Below are 18,624 nucleotides of genomic sequence, written 5' to 3'. Positions count from 1 at the left end.
TCCTAATTTCTAAATTAAAATACAAAATCTACAATATTTATCTACAAAATTATAAATTTCCTAAAATAATAGTTTTTAGAAAGTTTATTTTTAAAAAGCCACCTATTGATCAAAAATTCTAAAAATATGCCCATCCATAAACAAAAACTCTTATTATCCCAATTTCCAATTTCTGAATTAAAATTTCAAATCTACAATATTTTTCTACAAAAATGATAAATTTCCTAAAGTATAATTTTTTAGAAAATTTATTTAAAGAATATAACCTAATGATAAAAAAAAATCTTACAAAAATGCACATCTATCAACAAAAACTATGGTTATCCTAATTTCAAAATTACATTCGCAAATCTACAATATTTTTTACGCAAAAACGATAACTATCCCAAAATATGAGGTTTTTAATTTTTTTTAAAACAATGCCTATTGATCAAGTAATCTTAAAAAATGTCTATATATCAACAAAAACTCTTGTTATCCTAATTTATAAATTACAATCCCAAAGATATAATATTTCTCTAGAAAAATGATAACTTTCCAAAAATATCAGTTTTAGAAAATTTATTTAAAAATTAAACCTATTGATCTAATAATCTAAAAAAATGTCATCTATCAGTCAAAACTCTTATTATCCTAATTTCTAAATTACAATCCAAAATCTACAATATTTCTCTACAAAATTATAAATTTTCTTAAATAAAAGTTTTTAGAAAGTTTATTTTTAAAAAGCCACCTATTGATCAAAATTTCTCAAAATATACCCATCCATAAATAAAAAAACTCTTGTTATCCCAATTTCGGAATCAAAATTTCAAATCTACAATATTCTCTACAAAAATGATAACTTTCCTAAAATAGAAGTTTTTAGAAAATTTATTTAAAAAATATAACCTAAAATTCTTAAAAAATGTTCATATATCAAAAAAACTCTTGTTGTCCTAATTTATAAATTACAATCCCAAATCTACAATATTGTTTTAGGAAAAATGATAACTTTTCCAAAATAGCAGTTTTAAAAAAAAAATTTAAAAGAATGTCTATTGATCAAATAATCAAAAAAATGTCCATACATCAACAAAAACTCTTGCTATCCTAATTTCTAAATTACAATCCCAACTCTACAATATTTTTTAAGCAAAAATGATAACTTTTCCAAAATAGCCATTTTTTAAAAAAATTTTTTAAAAAGAATGCCTATTGATAAGATAATCTAAAAGAATATCCATAAATCAACAAAAACTCTTGTTATCCTAATTTCTAAATTACAATCTCAAATCTATAATATTTTTTAGAAAAAAATGATAATTTTTACAAAATAGCAGTTTTAAAAAAAAAAATTTAAAAAGAATGTCTATTGATCAAATAATCTAAAAGAATGTCCATAATCAACAAAAACCCTTGTTCCTAATTTCTAAATCACAATCTTAAATCTACAATATTTTTTATGCAAAATGATAATGTTTAGTGCAAACCGTTTAAGAGATAGTTTCTTATATTCCGATACTTAAGAACCTCCTATTAATCATGCATCCGAGATTTCTTATTTACAAATTGAACAGGCTCATATACGTACCATTTTATCACATGAAGGCCCAAACATTCATTCCATCATAACCTTAATTCGAAAATACGTTCGGTGGATTGACATATGGCCCAAAACTCTTTCCCTCTAATAAATAATCACATGTTTTTTTCTGCAACAAGTCACATGTTAACAAAGCTTTTTGCTCATTGGAAATTTATTTAACCTAATTAAATTTTGTTTTAAATATTATGTAACCAATTTAATATATACATAAATTCGTTTATATTGTAGATCTTGTATTTTGTGGCCGCTCTTTTTCTCAAAAATAGTTTCTTAAAAACGTGAGGATGAAGCCATGAGACCAAAATATCCGAATAAAATGACTAATGATGATTTGGGAATGTTCTTTTTCCATATAAATAAAATAATTATATGTATACATAAATGAATATAAGAAGAAAAGATAAAGAGAATCAAAGAGAGGAGTTGGGGGAGATGATGGCATTTCTTTGCTTTGTAAATTTGGAGCATGTGACTTGATCTCTCTTTCCAACTCAAATTTCATATTCATATTCAGTATTCTCATCTTCTTTTCAGTTTATTATATGGTTATTCAATTAGTTTTATATTATAAACTCAGTATCTATATGCTAAGGTTCTAAGCTTATATACGTCAATATCCGAAAGCCAATTCAAAGAGGGAGACTGTCTTTTAGCATATGTAACGGGAGCATTCAGATTAACATTGTCCCAATATGAAAAATGGATGATTTTCGAACAACAGACGTTTTAACTTTTAACACATCATATGTATCTTCTAGTAGGAAATTTGAACATATAAGGAGACAGTCCTGGAAAGAGTTATAACTTTTTTTTTTTAATTCTATGTAAATTTCAACTTTTAATCTTCTATATAAATTTTTACTTTTGGATCAAATGTCACCCTAATTTTCTTTCTACATCTATGCAGGCCTTATAAAAGTATTGAAATACTTACGTAAAGTATTTTATTTGCTATAATATAATTTTTCCTAGATTAATAAAATTTAGTCACCAAAACCGATCTCAAATAAATACGTCTATAATAACACGTATTGTATATTGTTTTTTCAGAACTCTCATTTGTAAAAACAATTTTTTTAATGAAATACTCTATAGTCTAAGTTAAAAGATGTTAATTAGAAATTCAATCTAAAACCGCTTTAAACAATTGTCTGGGAATATGTTAAAATCCCTTCATCTGTAATATGTCAAATTAGTTTTTTTTGTCAAAATAATATGTATCATCATAGATCATAATACGATAAAATTTTACATCTTTTAAATGAGTTTTAGCACTAAAATTCATATATAATTTCATACTGTTTCGTTGTAAAATAAATTTCCCCCTCATTTTTAGATCTGTTAATAAAACCTACCTCTTAAGGAAATGACTAAAAGAAGAAAGGCAAAAGCCTAAAAGGAAACGACAATGGAGGGTGGAGAAAAAGGTCACGTGAGTAAGACGTAATGTCACGTGCAAGTTCGAATAATTTATTTTAAAATTATTTTCTTTGAGATCCAGTAGAGTTTATATTGATAGTATATACTAATAAATTAATTTACTTTCATATTTGTTCTTGGCTTCAATTATTATGCTATGCATGTATTTAGATTTATCGAGCGACTGTCTTTTACTATATACTACTCCATTTTTAAAGAAAAACTCTTTCTATTCTTCCCTTAACTGTATGGGCAGAGTACATCCAATATATAAGCCGAATAAAAAATAATAGTTTTGTCTAAATAATTGAAAGTTATAGAGTTTGGTTTTTGATTCAATTATACAATTATCCTTGTATTATTCACAAGAACCATATACCTTTTCCCTCTCCTTTGTTTCCAAGTGTAATTTGAAAAGAATCTTAACATGTAGTCATTTCGTTGTGGACCAACCTTTGAAAAGTGATGACATATCATTTCAATATAGTTAACAATGCCAAAATTTCTAAAATTGTTTAGATCTTATTGGGCTGCTTTAACCAGGGCCGTGCGACAAATTTTGGGGGCTCAAGGCAAATTTTAAAAATATTTTTTTTGTAATACGTATTAGAAAATATAAATTTTAATTGTGATAGAAACCATTTTAAATTTGTAATATAAAAGTAAAGGTTAAAATTATAAGTAGAAAACTGCTATTTTTAGAGAAAATTAAAGTAATAATTTGGTATTTTAGAAAGAGAAAACAATCATTTAAATACAAATGATAAAATAATAAAAATAAAAGTGATACTAACAAAATATTGAATAAAAATAATGGTAGATAAAATATACAACATTTTGTCGTTTAAAAAATGATGATAGATAAAAAATATGTATGTTAAAACATATCATTTATTTTTTCTATGAACTCTTTCATCAAACTATCATACTGTATAAATAAAAATACAAACAACTAATTTTTGGTAAGGAAAAAATTGGATTATAGTAAATAACAAAGGAAAAATGAAAATCATAACTGTGAGTTAGATCCTGTCAGTTCTTCAATTAATTTTTTTGCATTTTTAACACATATTGAAATTGATTAGAATAAAATAATTCATCAAAAACAAAAGTCAAATTTCAGAATCAGGTAAAAATCTACCTAAATCTATATATTTAGCTCTATAGAATAATTTTATGAAATTAGAAACCCTAAAAATTACACATTTCTCGGGGGCCTAAGGCAGAAGCCTTTTTCAAACAATAGTAAGTACGCCTCTGGCTTTAACAACGATGGAACGCAAAGATGTATAAGTGATGTATAATCACACTATTTAAAGGACTTGAGAGTGACAGTCAAAAAACTAATCAGGCTATATGTTATAAATATGTTAATTAACCTTTTTTAAAAACTAATTATGTTAACCTAGTTATTTAGTTGTTTCATCTATAAAGTGAGCGCCATATATATCAATATAAAATATTTCCCATTATTTGCAAATAAAAATTAAGAAAGACTACTGATATATATATATAACCTGCACTATATTTGGTAATCCTACATTTGATACAAATTTGTATAGGAATGGATAGCCGCTTAGTTACTGAGTCTACCATTAATGGAAATATAAATTCCATATAAAATTATAGTATGCTAATGAAAACAATATATTTATTTAAATTGTTTCTTTCATACGTCAGGTAAATCGTGACAACAACGATATATTTACAATGTTTTTACAATGATTAAAAATAATTAATGAAGGTTCAAGGAATCAGACAAATTCATCAAACAGACAAGATATGGGTCCAAGCCAAAAATCATTATATGCAACATACTCTAAGAAACAAAGTCTTAAATATAAATACAAAATAACAAAAATAAAAATCCAAATGTAAATCCTAATTTACACATCCCTCTCTCTATCTCTCTCCAACAGTGTATGTAGTGATGGAACAGTGCAATGAGCTTTATAAGCAGAGGCAATATAGGCATCAATGCCCCCCTAACTTGCTCCAAACTCTCAAGTGTATGAGAGAGAAAGGTTAATGATTCGAAATAGATAAGAGTGAACTAGAGGGAGAAAGAGAGAGACCCAAGAAAAGCTTTCATCATAATATTTAACATAAGCGAACTTTGAAGTGTCTAAGAAAAAGTTTTGAAAAGCTTTTGATGCAGAAAGCTTAAGAGAACTTTTCTCCCCTATCTCTTCCTCTCTCTTTATTACTCCTTACTCTAACTTGTAAAAGCTGAACCTCCCACTATCTTCAAAATCTCTTCTTATTCTTATTTTTGTTTTTGTCTCTGGGTCTTGTTTCATCAAATCAATCTCTACAATCCAAATACAATAAAGTCAAAAAGAAAGAGAGAAAGAAAAGAAGCGACTGATGAAAACAGATCAAGGAGCAGTGGTGATGTTGGATGATGCTGCTTCCAAGAAGAACACTGCTAACACACGTTGTGTGGTTTTTTCTTCTTCTGATCCTTTACTCTCTTCTTCAGAAAATGGGGTCACCACCACAAAGACATCCATTCAAAAGAGGAAAAGAAGACCTGCAGGAACACCAGGTAATAATGAAGTCCCACTATAAATTTAGTTTTAAGTTTCAATCTTTTCTGAATTTATTTCTTTATGTCCAAATTCAACTCATGGGCATCATTGGTACTTTTACCTGGTTTTCTCTTAAACTCCACCAAACACACATTTTGTTAATGTTCAACTAAATACATTCTTTTGATATGTTAGAATTTAAGTTAAACCACATTAAAAGTTTTTGTTTCATCAAAGATATGTTTTGTGATGGGTTTTATTTTAAAGTTTCATTATGTTTCATATTACCAATTGCAAATTTATGGGGGGTATTAATGGGCTCTTAAACCCCTTAATTTAAACTTAAAAAAAAATCTCAAAGTATTAATGTTACTCGAAATTAAAACATGAGTTTTACATTTTTAATAGGTTTTGTTTCTTTTCTTCAGATCCAGATGCAGAAGTTGTGTCACTATCACCAAGAACTCTTCTTGAATCAGATAGATACATATGTGAGATCTGTAACCAAGGGTTTCAAAGAGATCAAAATCTCCAGATGCATCGAAGACGTCACAAGGTTCCATGGAAGCTTCTGAAGAGAGACAACAACATAGAGGTGAAGAAACGAGTCTATGTTTGCCCTGAACCCAGTTGTCTTCACCATGATCCTTGTCATGCTCTTGGAGATCTTGTCGGAATAAAAAAACATTTCAGACGAAAACACAGCAACCATAAGCAATGGGTTTGTGAGAAATGCTCTAAAGGTTATGCTGTTCAATCAGATTACAAAGCTCATCTCAAAACTTGTGGCACTAGAGGCCATTCTTGTGACTGTGGTCGTGTCTTCTCCAGGTAAAACTTCTTGTTCTTCTCACTATAATTCGATTTTTAATCAGAAAATATTCCAATTTGAATTTTGGACCGTTTTTATCAGTTATTGATATTATACAATTATTCATGAAAGATGCCAACTTTTGGACGAATTTGATAAAAAAAAATTGCTTAATATACAAGAAACTGGATTTGATAAAATTAAGTATCTTTTTTTGGACAAAATAAAATTATATGTCGTACATTATAAAATTGCTCTAGCGACCCGGAACCAAGTTTGATATTTGTGGACCAAATAGTTTTGTTTGATTTGACCATCCCTCAGGAATTTTACTAACTGTGTGTATTGATATATATGCATCAGTCTCTTAAGATTTCTATTTGACTGTTTTGTTTGGTTTATGACATGAAAAGAAATTTAATTATTTATTGACCAGAAAAAAGAAACTTATAATTAATTAGGTTAATGACATTGACCCCCCCCCATCTCTATAGAAATTACACACTTTTAGGCTTTCTAGTGGACTCAAACTCGTGTTAATATAGTATTTATTACGAGTCTAAGTTATCTCATAAGCCTAAACAGGGAAACTCATTATTAAATTATAAGTTTACCAATATATAATCACTTTGACAGTTCACAACCCTAATATCATATGAAGTCATTTAATAAGTTTCTTTTCTTTTATTTTAGGGTGGAGAGTTTTATTGAACATCAAGATAACTGTTCCGTACGGAATGTTCACCATGAACCGCCGCCACCGCCACAAACCGCCGTCATTGTCACCGCCTGCTCCTCTAGAACCGCCTCAACTGCAAGCACTCCATCTAGCGAAACGAATTACGGTGGTGCGGTTACAGTTGCGACTCCTCTACCTCTAGAAGGACGTCCAATTCATATCAGAAGCTCATCTTTAACGCCTTTACTTCTCACCAATTCATCAAATCTCAACCTTGAACTTCAGCTTCTTCCATCGACGCCAAATCTAAACCCTAATCAAGAAAACCAACAACACAAAGTTAAAGAACCATCTCTTCATCATCATCATCATCATCATAATCATGATACCACAAACTTAAACCTCTCCATTGCTCCATCATCATCATCCTATCATCATTACAACAACTTTGATCGCATAAAAGAACTAATGGCGAGTGAAGAGATCATGAAGGAGAAAGCGTACGCGGAGGAAGCTAAAAGAGAAGCGAAGAGACAGCGAGAGATAGCGGAAAATGAGTTTGCGAATGCGAAGAAGATAAGGCAACAAGCACAAACTGAGCTTAAGAGAGCTAAGCTTTTAAAGGAACAATCTATGAAGAAGATAAGCTCAACGCTTATGCAAGTTACTTGTCAAACTTGTAAAGGACAGTTTCAAGCGACGGAAGAGACATCTCTTGTGGTGAGTTACATGTCGTCAGCGAATACTGACGGAGAGGGATCATAGAGTTTGATAAGGGTTTTAATATATAGAAACTACGAAAAATTAAACATTATATCTGATAATTTTGTTTATTAAATTACGTGGGTTTCCTAGTTTTCCTCTTTTATTACTATATTTTATGTGATGGTTAATCATTGTAATCGCTGAAAAATAAAATTCCATGCTCATAGAACCATTTGCAGTATCACTTTATCATTTACCATTTTAGAACGTTTACACTGGCAATTTGTATTAATTACGTGGTTTTTAGCCTACGTGGCTACGCCCACATATAAGAACTTGGTCAAATCTATAACTTTCGTGTATATAGAGTTATTTGTGCTTTGAACAAAAAAAAGAGAGTTATTTGTGCTTGTATGTCCACAATATTTTTCGTGAAGCTTAAACTGAGCTTGTTCAAACATTTTACTGATGGAAGCAATCAATGTAACAGGCTAATAAAACCTACATGTAGGCAATAATTAATTGTTAGGTTTGGAAAAGGAATTCACTTAAATTAAATACAAAATGGGTAAGCTATATAATTGCTTGGCATGAGTTTATATATACTGAGACTGAATGATGGTAAAGTACTATTATGATGTCGTTTTGGTCCGTGACCGTTACACTTATAACGAGGTGCATAAACAAACATCGTTTCATCATTCGTTAGATTCGGACAAAAAGTGTTGATCTAATTCATATGATAAAACAGTCCGAACTTTTTTCGCTTGTTGTTATTACAAATTTTAGCAAATTTTCTATCTACTCATTTTCTTATAAATATAGGGTCTGACTGGTTCAAACGCAGCGATTGCGGTTGCGGTTGCGGTTGCGAGAGTTTGTGGATGCGGGCGGTTGCGGTTTCTACCGGTTTTAAGAGATTTGTACGACTGGTACTGCGGTTAAAAATTGGTGCGTTTGTGGGTGACTTATTACTGGTTAACTACCAAATGCGGTAACAGTCAAATAATAAATTAACAATATTTACATTTAGTATAATTATAAAAATATCAAAAATCAGAAAATTATAATAAATATAAAATTTATATTTAGAAAGTTATAATTTTAATTTTTGAAAATTTATTGAAATTATTTTTATTATAAAATTTTATAATATTAATTAAAATATAATAGATATATTTTAATATTTTCATAATTTCAATTTTAAATTTTTTATTAAATATTTTTACTTTTATATATATATTGTTTTAAAAAAAAAGATAAAAATTTTACTCTCCCGCAACCGCCCGCAGCCGCAAACGCTAGCTGGAGCCAGCTTTTGAATTTATGAGATTCAGAGCGGTTTAAAGCGGTTTAAAGCGATTTAAAATGATTTGAATGATTGTTGCAAACCGCCGACAACCTCTACCAACCGCAAAAACTGCGTTTGCGGGTGGTAGCTGGAAAACCAGTCACTCCCATAGTCATTTATTTCCACATATCTTCCTAAATCCATTTCAGTTCTTTTTTCTAAAATAAGAAAAAAAGAAATAAAACAGTTTATATACTTTTTTGGAACGAAACCAGCATATGTACATATACATATAAGTATAGTGTTCATATAACACACGAAAAATACTAAAAAAAATAATCCACAACAGATTTTGTAGGATTATACTCAGGAGTTTCTCAATATTCAGACTATTATGTATACTAGGTTCTTGGCCGCGTTACGCGGGGATTATTGATCTGTAAATTTTGAAAATGAAATTTGTTATATGAAAAATTGAAATCAAGGAAACAATCTATAATACGAACTATTTTAGAGTTTGTCATAGTACAATATAAATACATTCACTATTTTACTGAAATAATTTTGAGTGTTGTTTAGATTCGATTATAATTTGTTTTTTTAATTGTTTGATGTTAGCTTTCCAATAAGTTTGTACTGGTATCAATTTAATTTTATATAAATAATTATGTTTTTTGTGTACTATTTTATATTAATTTAATAGGCATCACTCATCTTTGCCTCTCTCAAACTATTTTAGAGTTTGTCATAGTACAATATAAATACATTCACTATTTTACTGAAATAATTTTGAGTGTTGTTTAGATTCGATTATAATTTGTTTTTTAATTGTTTGATGTTAGCTTTCCAATAAGTTTGTACTGGTATCAATTTAATTTTATATAAATAATTATGTTTTTTGTGTACTATTTTATATTAATTTAATAGGCATCAGTCATCTTTGCCTCTTTGGACTGTAGGATAATTTAATAATTATGTTTTTTGTATATGTTCTTAAGGTTTTTTTTATTTTGAGTTGTTGTTAGTTGTTTTTGTTTCCTTGTTGTAATAAGTTGTTTAAAAACAACAGTGTAACCTTTCAGAAAATGATAATCTTAACATCTTACCAAAAAAAATAACAAATATTGACTTATTTATGTGAATATATATTTTATTTTAAATCATTTTAGTGGACGAAAAAAGCACCATAATTTGTACAACAAATTTTCTTAGATTCACTTCATCATACTCACCATTTTACCATTTTAATTACATAATTTTACATGAGTTTCTTCATCCTCCCTAGTTATTTTCTCTTTATTTATAACTACAATATAAAGTTATAAACTATATATTATAAATTAATAATTTATTTATCCTTGAAGTCTAACGATTAAAAATAGAACATAATTCAATATAGATATATGAGTCTATTAATAAATTAGCTGTTACAAATTTGAAATTTTTATAAATATCAAAAGTCATATGCTAGTTAATTATCTTCTAAATGATATCTATTTCTAATTTTTTTTGGATGAGAATATTTTGGCTGAGGTGGATATTCCCAAAAACCTTGAATTTAGTCCCTTTTATATATTAGGATAGTAGTGTATTGCTTTTTTTTTTTGAAACACTTAGCCGTGTCCATCTATGGCCTATGGGTGATAGATCAAATTATTTGTTTTGTCATTTGTTGGATTGAAAAAAATCAATTTATAGCCAATTCTTCAACGCGGAAAAACATGATTGAGTGGAGTCAAATTTCGGAGGAAAATCGTGACATTTAATATTCACTTTCTCACATTTGGAAGAGATCAATTAAATTGGTAAATCACTGCATTTATATATAGAAATTCAAAACTTTATCTTAAAAGGTGTATCAGCGGAAACCCACACAAAAATTAGACATTTTTCAAGACCATTTGATGACTTATAGGTTATGAATGGAGACAAAAAGACGGTATGGAATTACAGTGGTGTGGGACGGAATACATACATTTCAAATTTCTTAATTGATACATTATAGTGATGATTCATATTTCCTACCAAGTATTTATAGATTGGACACGTCTATGATGTATGAACAAGCATATTAAATGAATGTCGATACGTGAAAAGAGAATTAAAGAGGTTGATTGAGGCAAGTCTATATATACAAAAAACAAAAATGTACAAAATATCAAAAGAAGACGATCGTTTGCGTATGAGAGTGAAGAAGCACTACAGAAATGTAAAATCTGAGGTGGGTTAGGTTTTTGTACATCTTTTGGGACCAACTTTGATGCAGAATTAGGAGGATATAAAGACTTTTTTACTGAGCACTTGGAGAAATAAATGAGAAACGACACGAATGTATGTCTGAGAAAACTAAGGAAGTGGGTTAAGGCACTGAAAATCATGGCGTTTATTTTCTCTTTGCATTTAAAGTGCAATCAATTGCATTGAAAGCGACTATTTCTGCTTTCATCATTTGTGTCAACACGTAGGGAGGTTTACAGGTTCTGCAGCTATGTTTGTCACAAGGTAGAGAGATATAGAGAGAGCATACATATTAGGCTTTCTTTATACCAATGGCTAAACACATGTTGCATTGATATATTTATATAACTCGTTAATTTGAAACAATGCATGTAATAATGTCTAACCATGTGTTCAAATGATGGATTCACTATCGAAGATTTATTCAACACGGTTCTTTTTTGTCAATAAATACATATGTATGTATCTAGGTATTTGTAATAGATATATGCATGTAATTAGCGGCTTTGAGATTTTGTGAATTATAATTGCATTTACCGAAAACAGGGAACTATGAATATAATTGAATTGTCTATGATACTAAGTTGGTGCTGGAGTTATAAATCGAATGAAAATAAAAAGGAAAAACAATGGAACGTGCAACAGGAAAAGAGTTTAGCTTTTTATCTTTTATGATATGCGCATTTTTTAGAGGAGCATGTGCATATTTGCTTCTACTCCCCTAACTTTCAAATGCTTATCTTTCTCAATCCTAAAGACCTGCTGTTATTGTAGCCACTTCTCTACTACTCCACAAGAATTATCTCATAATTTTTCCCCCAAAACCAGAACTATCATATAACCCTAAAATTCAATACGTATAAAATACCTAATATCAATTTATGCCATAGCGATGACAAAAAAAAACAATTTATACCATAGCTACTTTGTCATTGATATCAAAAACAAAAGTTTATAAGAATATTTAGTTGTTAGATTTGGTTATACCAAAGCTAATATTAAAGTTTGCCAATATTAGTTGTTGGATTTAGAAGTGGCTTAGCATGGAAATCTCTGATCACATGGTTGCCTCATACTTCCCACAAAGAAACAACCATATACTTAACTTCCACGTCATGCAAATATACCCCTCACTTCCTTGATGGGATGCATGAGTCGACATCCTTACCCTGTTACCCATATGGGTAGTTCTGTCATTAGAATGTTTAATCACTACCTTGTTTTTTTTTTTTTAAATCACTACCTTGTTCCAAAATCATTTTGCTTTGCTTTGTTGCTTGCTTCTATGGGTAAGAAAAACAGAAGCATAAGGTTCAATTTATTTTGTTATATTTACAGAAGTTCGAGCTTGACATTTTGTTTAAAGTACGTTTTTATATAAAACATCATGAAATGTGTTTCACGTCAAATAGTAATATAAATTATGTATATTCGCTGGCAAATTTTTTTTTTTTTTTGGAACTAATTTTCGCTGGCAAAATTGTAATGTATTTATTAACTATTATAAAAAGGAATCTGATGAGGTTTGTCTTTATTTGCTTAAATCATTTAATTATTACTACTATTTAGTCTTCCTCAATTATGTAGATGGACCCTCTCCTGCGATATCTGTGTTTTGCACTGAAACCTGAAGCATTTTTTTGGTATTTTTCACTTTTGTTTTTATATTTGCTCTAGTAAATTTGATTTTTCTTTTTCTTTTCTTATTTAATTTCAGATACATTTAAATCTTCAAAGATTCTTCGTCTTCCTTTATATGTATACTTAGATAATGTTTGCCCATGTCGCAATTTGTTCTTTGTTATTTTCCCACTTAGCCATTTTCCGTTGTTTCCTCTAATAATTCAATATCATACTAACATAAACCTTTTCAAACAAGACATGCAACATGCAATGCAGAAAATCATCTGCAGTCAAATTAAACCTATAAATTTATATGAATATTTAAACCTTTTTTTGGATCAAATATATGAATATTTAAACTAATATGCTATTTTTAGCCGTCTATAATTACTATGGGTATTATATATATTCTATGATATTATTGTAAATATAGTATTTGCTTGCTTTCATTTAACTTATACATATATATTATATTTAAGTTACAGTTTCCCTTATTATACGAAATAATTTACGTTTGGTAATAAGAATCAAATTTGTTTCCCACACAAATGAGATAAGGCCGTAAGAAAGTGTCAGGCACACAGGAAAGGAAACATGCATTGTGGCATTGTTAGCTATAAGAAACAAAATACAAAATTGCCACATATAAAAACAAAAAAAAAGCATCAATATTTTCTTTTGAGGATATTTTACCGAAATATAATTCTTTTGAGGATTTAGTATCTTTATCTATCATTTATCAATTACAGCGAGGACCTTGAGGGATGTTTTTTCCAGGGAAAGTTTATAAAAAGGACGATAGAAAATAATAATTAATACAGTAGTAAAAAGGTAAAGTAAGACAAATTTATTTATCAATACTATTAAAACATAAGCAATTTTTATCTACTTACAAATAGTATAGGTTGGACAATTATATTTAATTACATTTTCTATTATTCTACTCATATCTAATTTAATTGTTAAATATACATTATACCTAAAATTAAGGAACTAACTAACTAATCTATTATTTTTTAAACTAATGAATTTAATTTATATTAATTCAAAATTCAAATAACTAATCAATTATGTTTTAGTTATTAATGTAATAAATAATTATATATATATATATATTCATTCGTATATATACAACTATAATATTAATCCAAATGCAAAAAAAAAAAATTGTTCAAAACCCTCACCAAATACATAAAAATATAATTCTTATAGTAGAGTACTAAAAAATATATAAATACATATTATAAAATAAATATTAACAGTAATTATATGATGAAACATGTTACTATTGATAGTTTTATGAATATATTTTTTACGGATTACTCAAACAGACATAAAATATATATATCAAATATATACTAATTGAACAAATATATTAACACAAATATATCATAAACATTACATTAACATAAATCGAAGCCACAGAGTAAGAGTCAATATTTTAATTGTTTAAAAATAAAATTATATATATAAATTATAAAAAAATTAAGAACTAAATATATTAAAATATATATCAAAATTAAAATTATAAATATTTATATTTCTAATGCGAATAATGAAATTAAATTTAAAATTTAAAATAAGCCATAGACAAAACATCAAAAAGTATCTAATAACTAAATAAACAATTATACTTTTTTTTGAAAACGTAAATCATTAATTTGTAATAGACGTATACACATTATTGATGCTCAAATCTATTTTATTTTTAATATGCATCCACTCAAATATTAATCCATTAACAAGATGGAATTTTAGTTGGACTAAAATTGTATTAAAATTGGAATATCAATTTCATAATATATTCACTATTCTTCTGAACGTTCATGAATATATATTGCAATACTCAAAATATAATAATAAATCAAACCGGATTATATATTGGGTCATCTATCAGTTCAACCGATAACCAGATCTCGGGTTTTAGCGGTTGTTACGGGTTTTATAGAATTTTTAAATAACAATTTTTTTTAAACTAAAATGGATTACTTATGAACTATCGAATTTGGCAATTTAACTGCGGATCGGATCGGGTTTCAAAACATTGAATATAATGTTTCATTCGTAATATCTAAGTGTAGATACAATTAAAATACAAATTTATATCAAATAAATTTGGAATGTTTCGAAAATAATCCCGCGCTTTGAAAGCGCGGGTCAAAATCTAGTTTACTCTTAATGTTACAGAGGAAAGAGAAACTATTTGAGTTGTATATCTGCAGTATATGGTTCGCAGAGACAAATATACTCCGGGCCTGCAACATCTCTTTCTCAGTTTTGTAGTTCACCAAAGTACCCTTTAAAATGAGACCCACTCATCATCCCCCCTTCGATATGTCTTGTCACAAGTGAATCGACTATTATAATTTCTCTCTTCCTTTTTTTTGTAGTAAAATAATACGCATAGTTATATACTTATATGGTAACCCGCAGATGGTAACTATTAATATACGCAAAATCATGCGCTATACATTCTCACAGTAGCAAGACACTGATGCTTCACCAAAAAGAAACTAGACATTTTTATGATTTGATCAACATCCAGTGGACGTTAAAAAAAAGATCAACATCCAGTAATGTATTTTTAATATCCATGCTAGATTCAAATACTTTGATAAAAGTTGAGAGTTTTGCAGTTAAGTATTTGTTTGTGTTGGGCTAGGAATATCAGAATATGTCCAAAGAAGCTGATGCCTAGCCAATGCTCATTTTCACTACTGACAGTAGAAAGGCCATTCCAAAACCATACAAGCACCTACAACGTTTTTTGGCTACCACTTCTAATGCGAACAACTACAACAAATTAAAAACCCAATTAAATGCATAAGGAACAAAAAAGATCGGTCCGGTGAAAACCGAAGATCCCAAATAAAGATACAATCGTGTGTTGTGATTGCACCGATCTAGCCGGAATATTTGCATCACGGATAGCGACTCCACACCACTGCATAAAAACCGTTCATTCGCAAAAGCACTCGTTGATCGCGAGAGTCTCTACAACCAAAGCTTTCAAGTGAAAATCTACTATCTGAAAAGAAAAGCCAACAAAACAACCGCTGTCAAACCAAGCTCTTATTGTGCTGGGCGAGCACAAAACGGTGGAAAAGGAAACCATGAAAAAAACGGAACCGCCATAACGATCTAATAAAAGATCCAGAGAAGTAGCTCAACTAAAGAAGTAGCCATCCTTTAACAACATATGAGAATGTTTCTTTTGCCCCTCAATCACTTAATCTATTGCTACTAGAAAGAACCACCTCCCCCCCACCCCCGACACAGTTGATGAACCGAATCGGAGGCTGGAGAACGCATCGAACCGAACAACAGACCCAGCCAGAACCGGTCATACTTCGAAGTTATAGAACAATGAAACAATATATGACCAGTTACAAGATATTTTTATTCTTTTTTTTTTTTTTTGACATCGAAATAAAAAACCAAACTTAGACTGCATCCATTTGGTTAGCAACAGGGGCTAGCCACCATGGAGCGCAGCTTTGAACATAAGTAACCCTGAGATCGCGTGAACGGACCCCTTTTGCTAGGCCATCCGCACGGATGTTGAGAGACCGTGAAACATACGCAATAGAGAAAGTGTCGAAGCTAGTACACAGAGCTTTAATTTCATCCAGTTCTGATGCCAATGCCGGCCACTCCTTTTCATCTCGTTGTAATAGATTCACTAATTGTTGACAATCTGATTCAAAGTGCACTGACATGTATCCTCTGTTTAGCGATTCCTGCATTGCCCATACGAGCCCTTCAGCCTCTGCATGTAGAGGAGATTCCGCCGTGCTTACTCTCTTTGCCCCAAACAGAGTTGTCGTTCCTGCATTTATTATCACGAAACCTAGACCAGTAGCCTCCCGAGTACTTATCCATGAAGCGTCTACCTGACATCTCCATATTGGTGGTTCCGGAGCTTGGGTCTCTGTTGATACGTCCTCGAGTGCCTCGTTCATCCCCATATCTTCCATTTCTGGCGTAAGTTGCGCGATCGTCCAGCTCTCTGCTTCTCTCATGGCGGTTTGGATCGTTTCCGGTGGTGTAATGTCCTTGTTATTGAACAGTTTTTCATTACGCGCCTTCCATATATACCACATTATCCATGGGAAGACTTTCGTCGTCTCCACATTTACGCCTTGTCCCTTTGCTCTCCCTAGTAGATAATCTATGTTTTCAAAAAGAGATTGCCGCGGGAATAACCCCGGAGCTGTAGGAATTTGCGACAGAGCCCAACACTGTAGGGCGGGTGGACATTCAAACAAAGTGTGATTAGTAGTTTCAGAATCCGCTCCACAGCGAACGCAGGTACTGTCCGGTGCACAGTGGCGATCTTTTAGGTTCTGCGCCGTAGCGACATATCCAGTGATAGCTTGCCAGATAAAGTGCTTCAGTTTCCTTGGCGCTTTGATCTTCCATGTTGCTTTTTTAAGATCCGTAGTGCTGGGTTCAGACACCAGTGGCTGGAGTGTTCGTGTCCGAAGATCATGAGCTACTGCGTAACCAGATTTTACCGTGTAAGTACCGGACTTAGTAAAGTCCCAGCTGTAGCAATCTCTTCTTCCTGTGCGACTCACCCGTATCGATTCAACCCGAGGTATATCTGCGGCTGCTATAAAGGTATGCAACATATCTGAGTTCCATGTATTGGTCTCTGTATCGATGAGATGGTGAACTCGTAGATGATCGTCTCTGATATTGTCGCAGCATAGTGGGGGTCTTGCAGGAGACGTAAGGAGCCATGGTTCTTCCCAGACCCTAGTTTCATACCCATTTCCGATTCTCTTCCTTAATCCTTGTAGTAGGACTTGTTTCCCTGCTAGGATACTTCTCCAGCCATACGATGGGTTTGAGGCTTTATCTACGTTCATTGGATTTGTATGTCTATAGTACCTTCCTTTCATCACCCGTGCCAATAGAGAATTTGGATATTTGAGAAGTCTCCATAGTTGTTTGGCTAATAGCGCAAGGTTGAAGTCATGGAAATCTCGGAATCCCAGTCCTCCCCTATCCATAGGAATACAGATCTTGTCCCAAGCCACCCAGTGCAAACCTCTGTTTTCACTTTTTGTAGTCCACCAGAACCGCGAGACTGCACTAGTAAGGTTTCTAGTAATTCCTAATGGAAGAAGATAGCAGGACATTACATATGAGGGGACAGCCTGGGCCACAGACTTGATTTGAACTTCTTTTCCCCCCTTGGATAGCAGCTTCGATGACCACGAGTTAGTACGGTCGTTTAGTCTTTCTTGTACAAAGCTGAAGACTTGCTTCTTAGATCCACATATTTTCTCTGGTAAGCCGAGGTACATGCCCATCCCTCCATCTTGGTTGATATCAAGCGACCTTTTCAGGTCAATTTTTGAGGACGCCACAACCTTAGAACCGAACATAACTGAAGATTTTGACTTATTCAGTTGTTGTCCTGAGGCTTTTCCGTAGACGTCGATGAGTCTCATTAGTTCACTGCATTCGCTTTGTTCAGCCTTACAAAAGAAGAGGCTGTCGTCCGCGAAGAGTAAATGTGAGATCGGTGGGCTCTCCCTTGCAATTTTTATACCCGTGATCTTCTTCTCCCTTTCTGAATGTTGTATTTGCGATATCAGAACTTCTGTGCATAGTATGAAGAGGAAGGGAGATAACGGGTCGCCTTGTCGCAAGCCACGCGACGGTGTGATGTTTCCTTTCGCTTCTCCATTTATGAGGACTTTGTAAGAGACTGATGATATACATCGC

The 18,624-nt window shown here is 31.0% G+C and overlaps 1 protein-coding gene across 1 annotated transcript; it reads left to right on the top strand.

The window, feature by feature from the left end:
- Nucleotides 1-1,029: 1,029 nt before the first annotated feature.
- On the top strand, nucleotides 1,030-7,974 carry LOC103827538 (zinc finger protein SHOOT GRAVITROPISM 5). The gene is made up of 3 exons (XM_009103037.3): nucleotides 1,030-5,555; nucleotides 5,967-6,369; nucleotides 7,043-7,974. The coding sequence occupies exons 1-3, from the start codon at nucleotides 5,375-5,377 to the stop codon at nucleotides 7,791-7,793; spliced, it is 1,335 nt and encodes a 444-aa protein (XP_009101285.1). The 5' UTR covers nucleotides 1,030-5,374; the 3' UTR covers nucleotides 7,794-7,974.
- Nucleotides 7,975-18,624: the final 10,650 nt, after the last annotated feature.

The sequence above is a fragment of the Brassica rapa genome, chromosome A06 (assembly GCF_000309985.2).
Source record: "Brassica rapa cultivar Chiifu-401-42 chromosome A06, CAAS_Brap_v3.01, whole genome shotgun sequence".
NCBI classification, from domain to species: Eukaryota; Viridiplantae; Streptophyta; class Magnoliopsida; order Brassicales; family Brassicaceae; genus Brassica; species Brassica rapa.
Note: the sequence above shows the minus strand (reverse complement) of the source record. Positions and strands in the feature narration are given on the sequence as shown.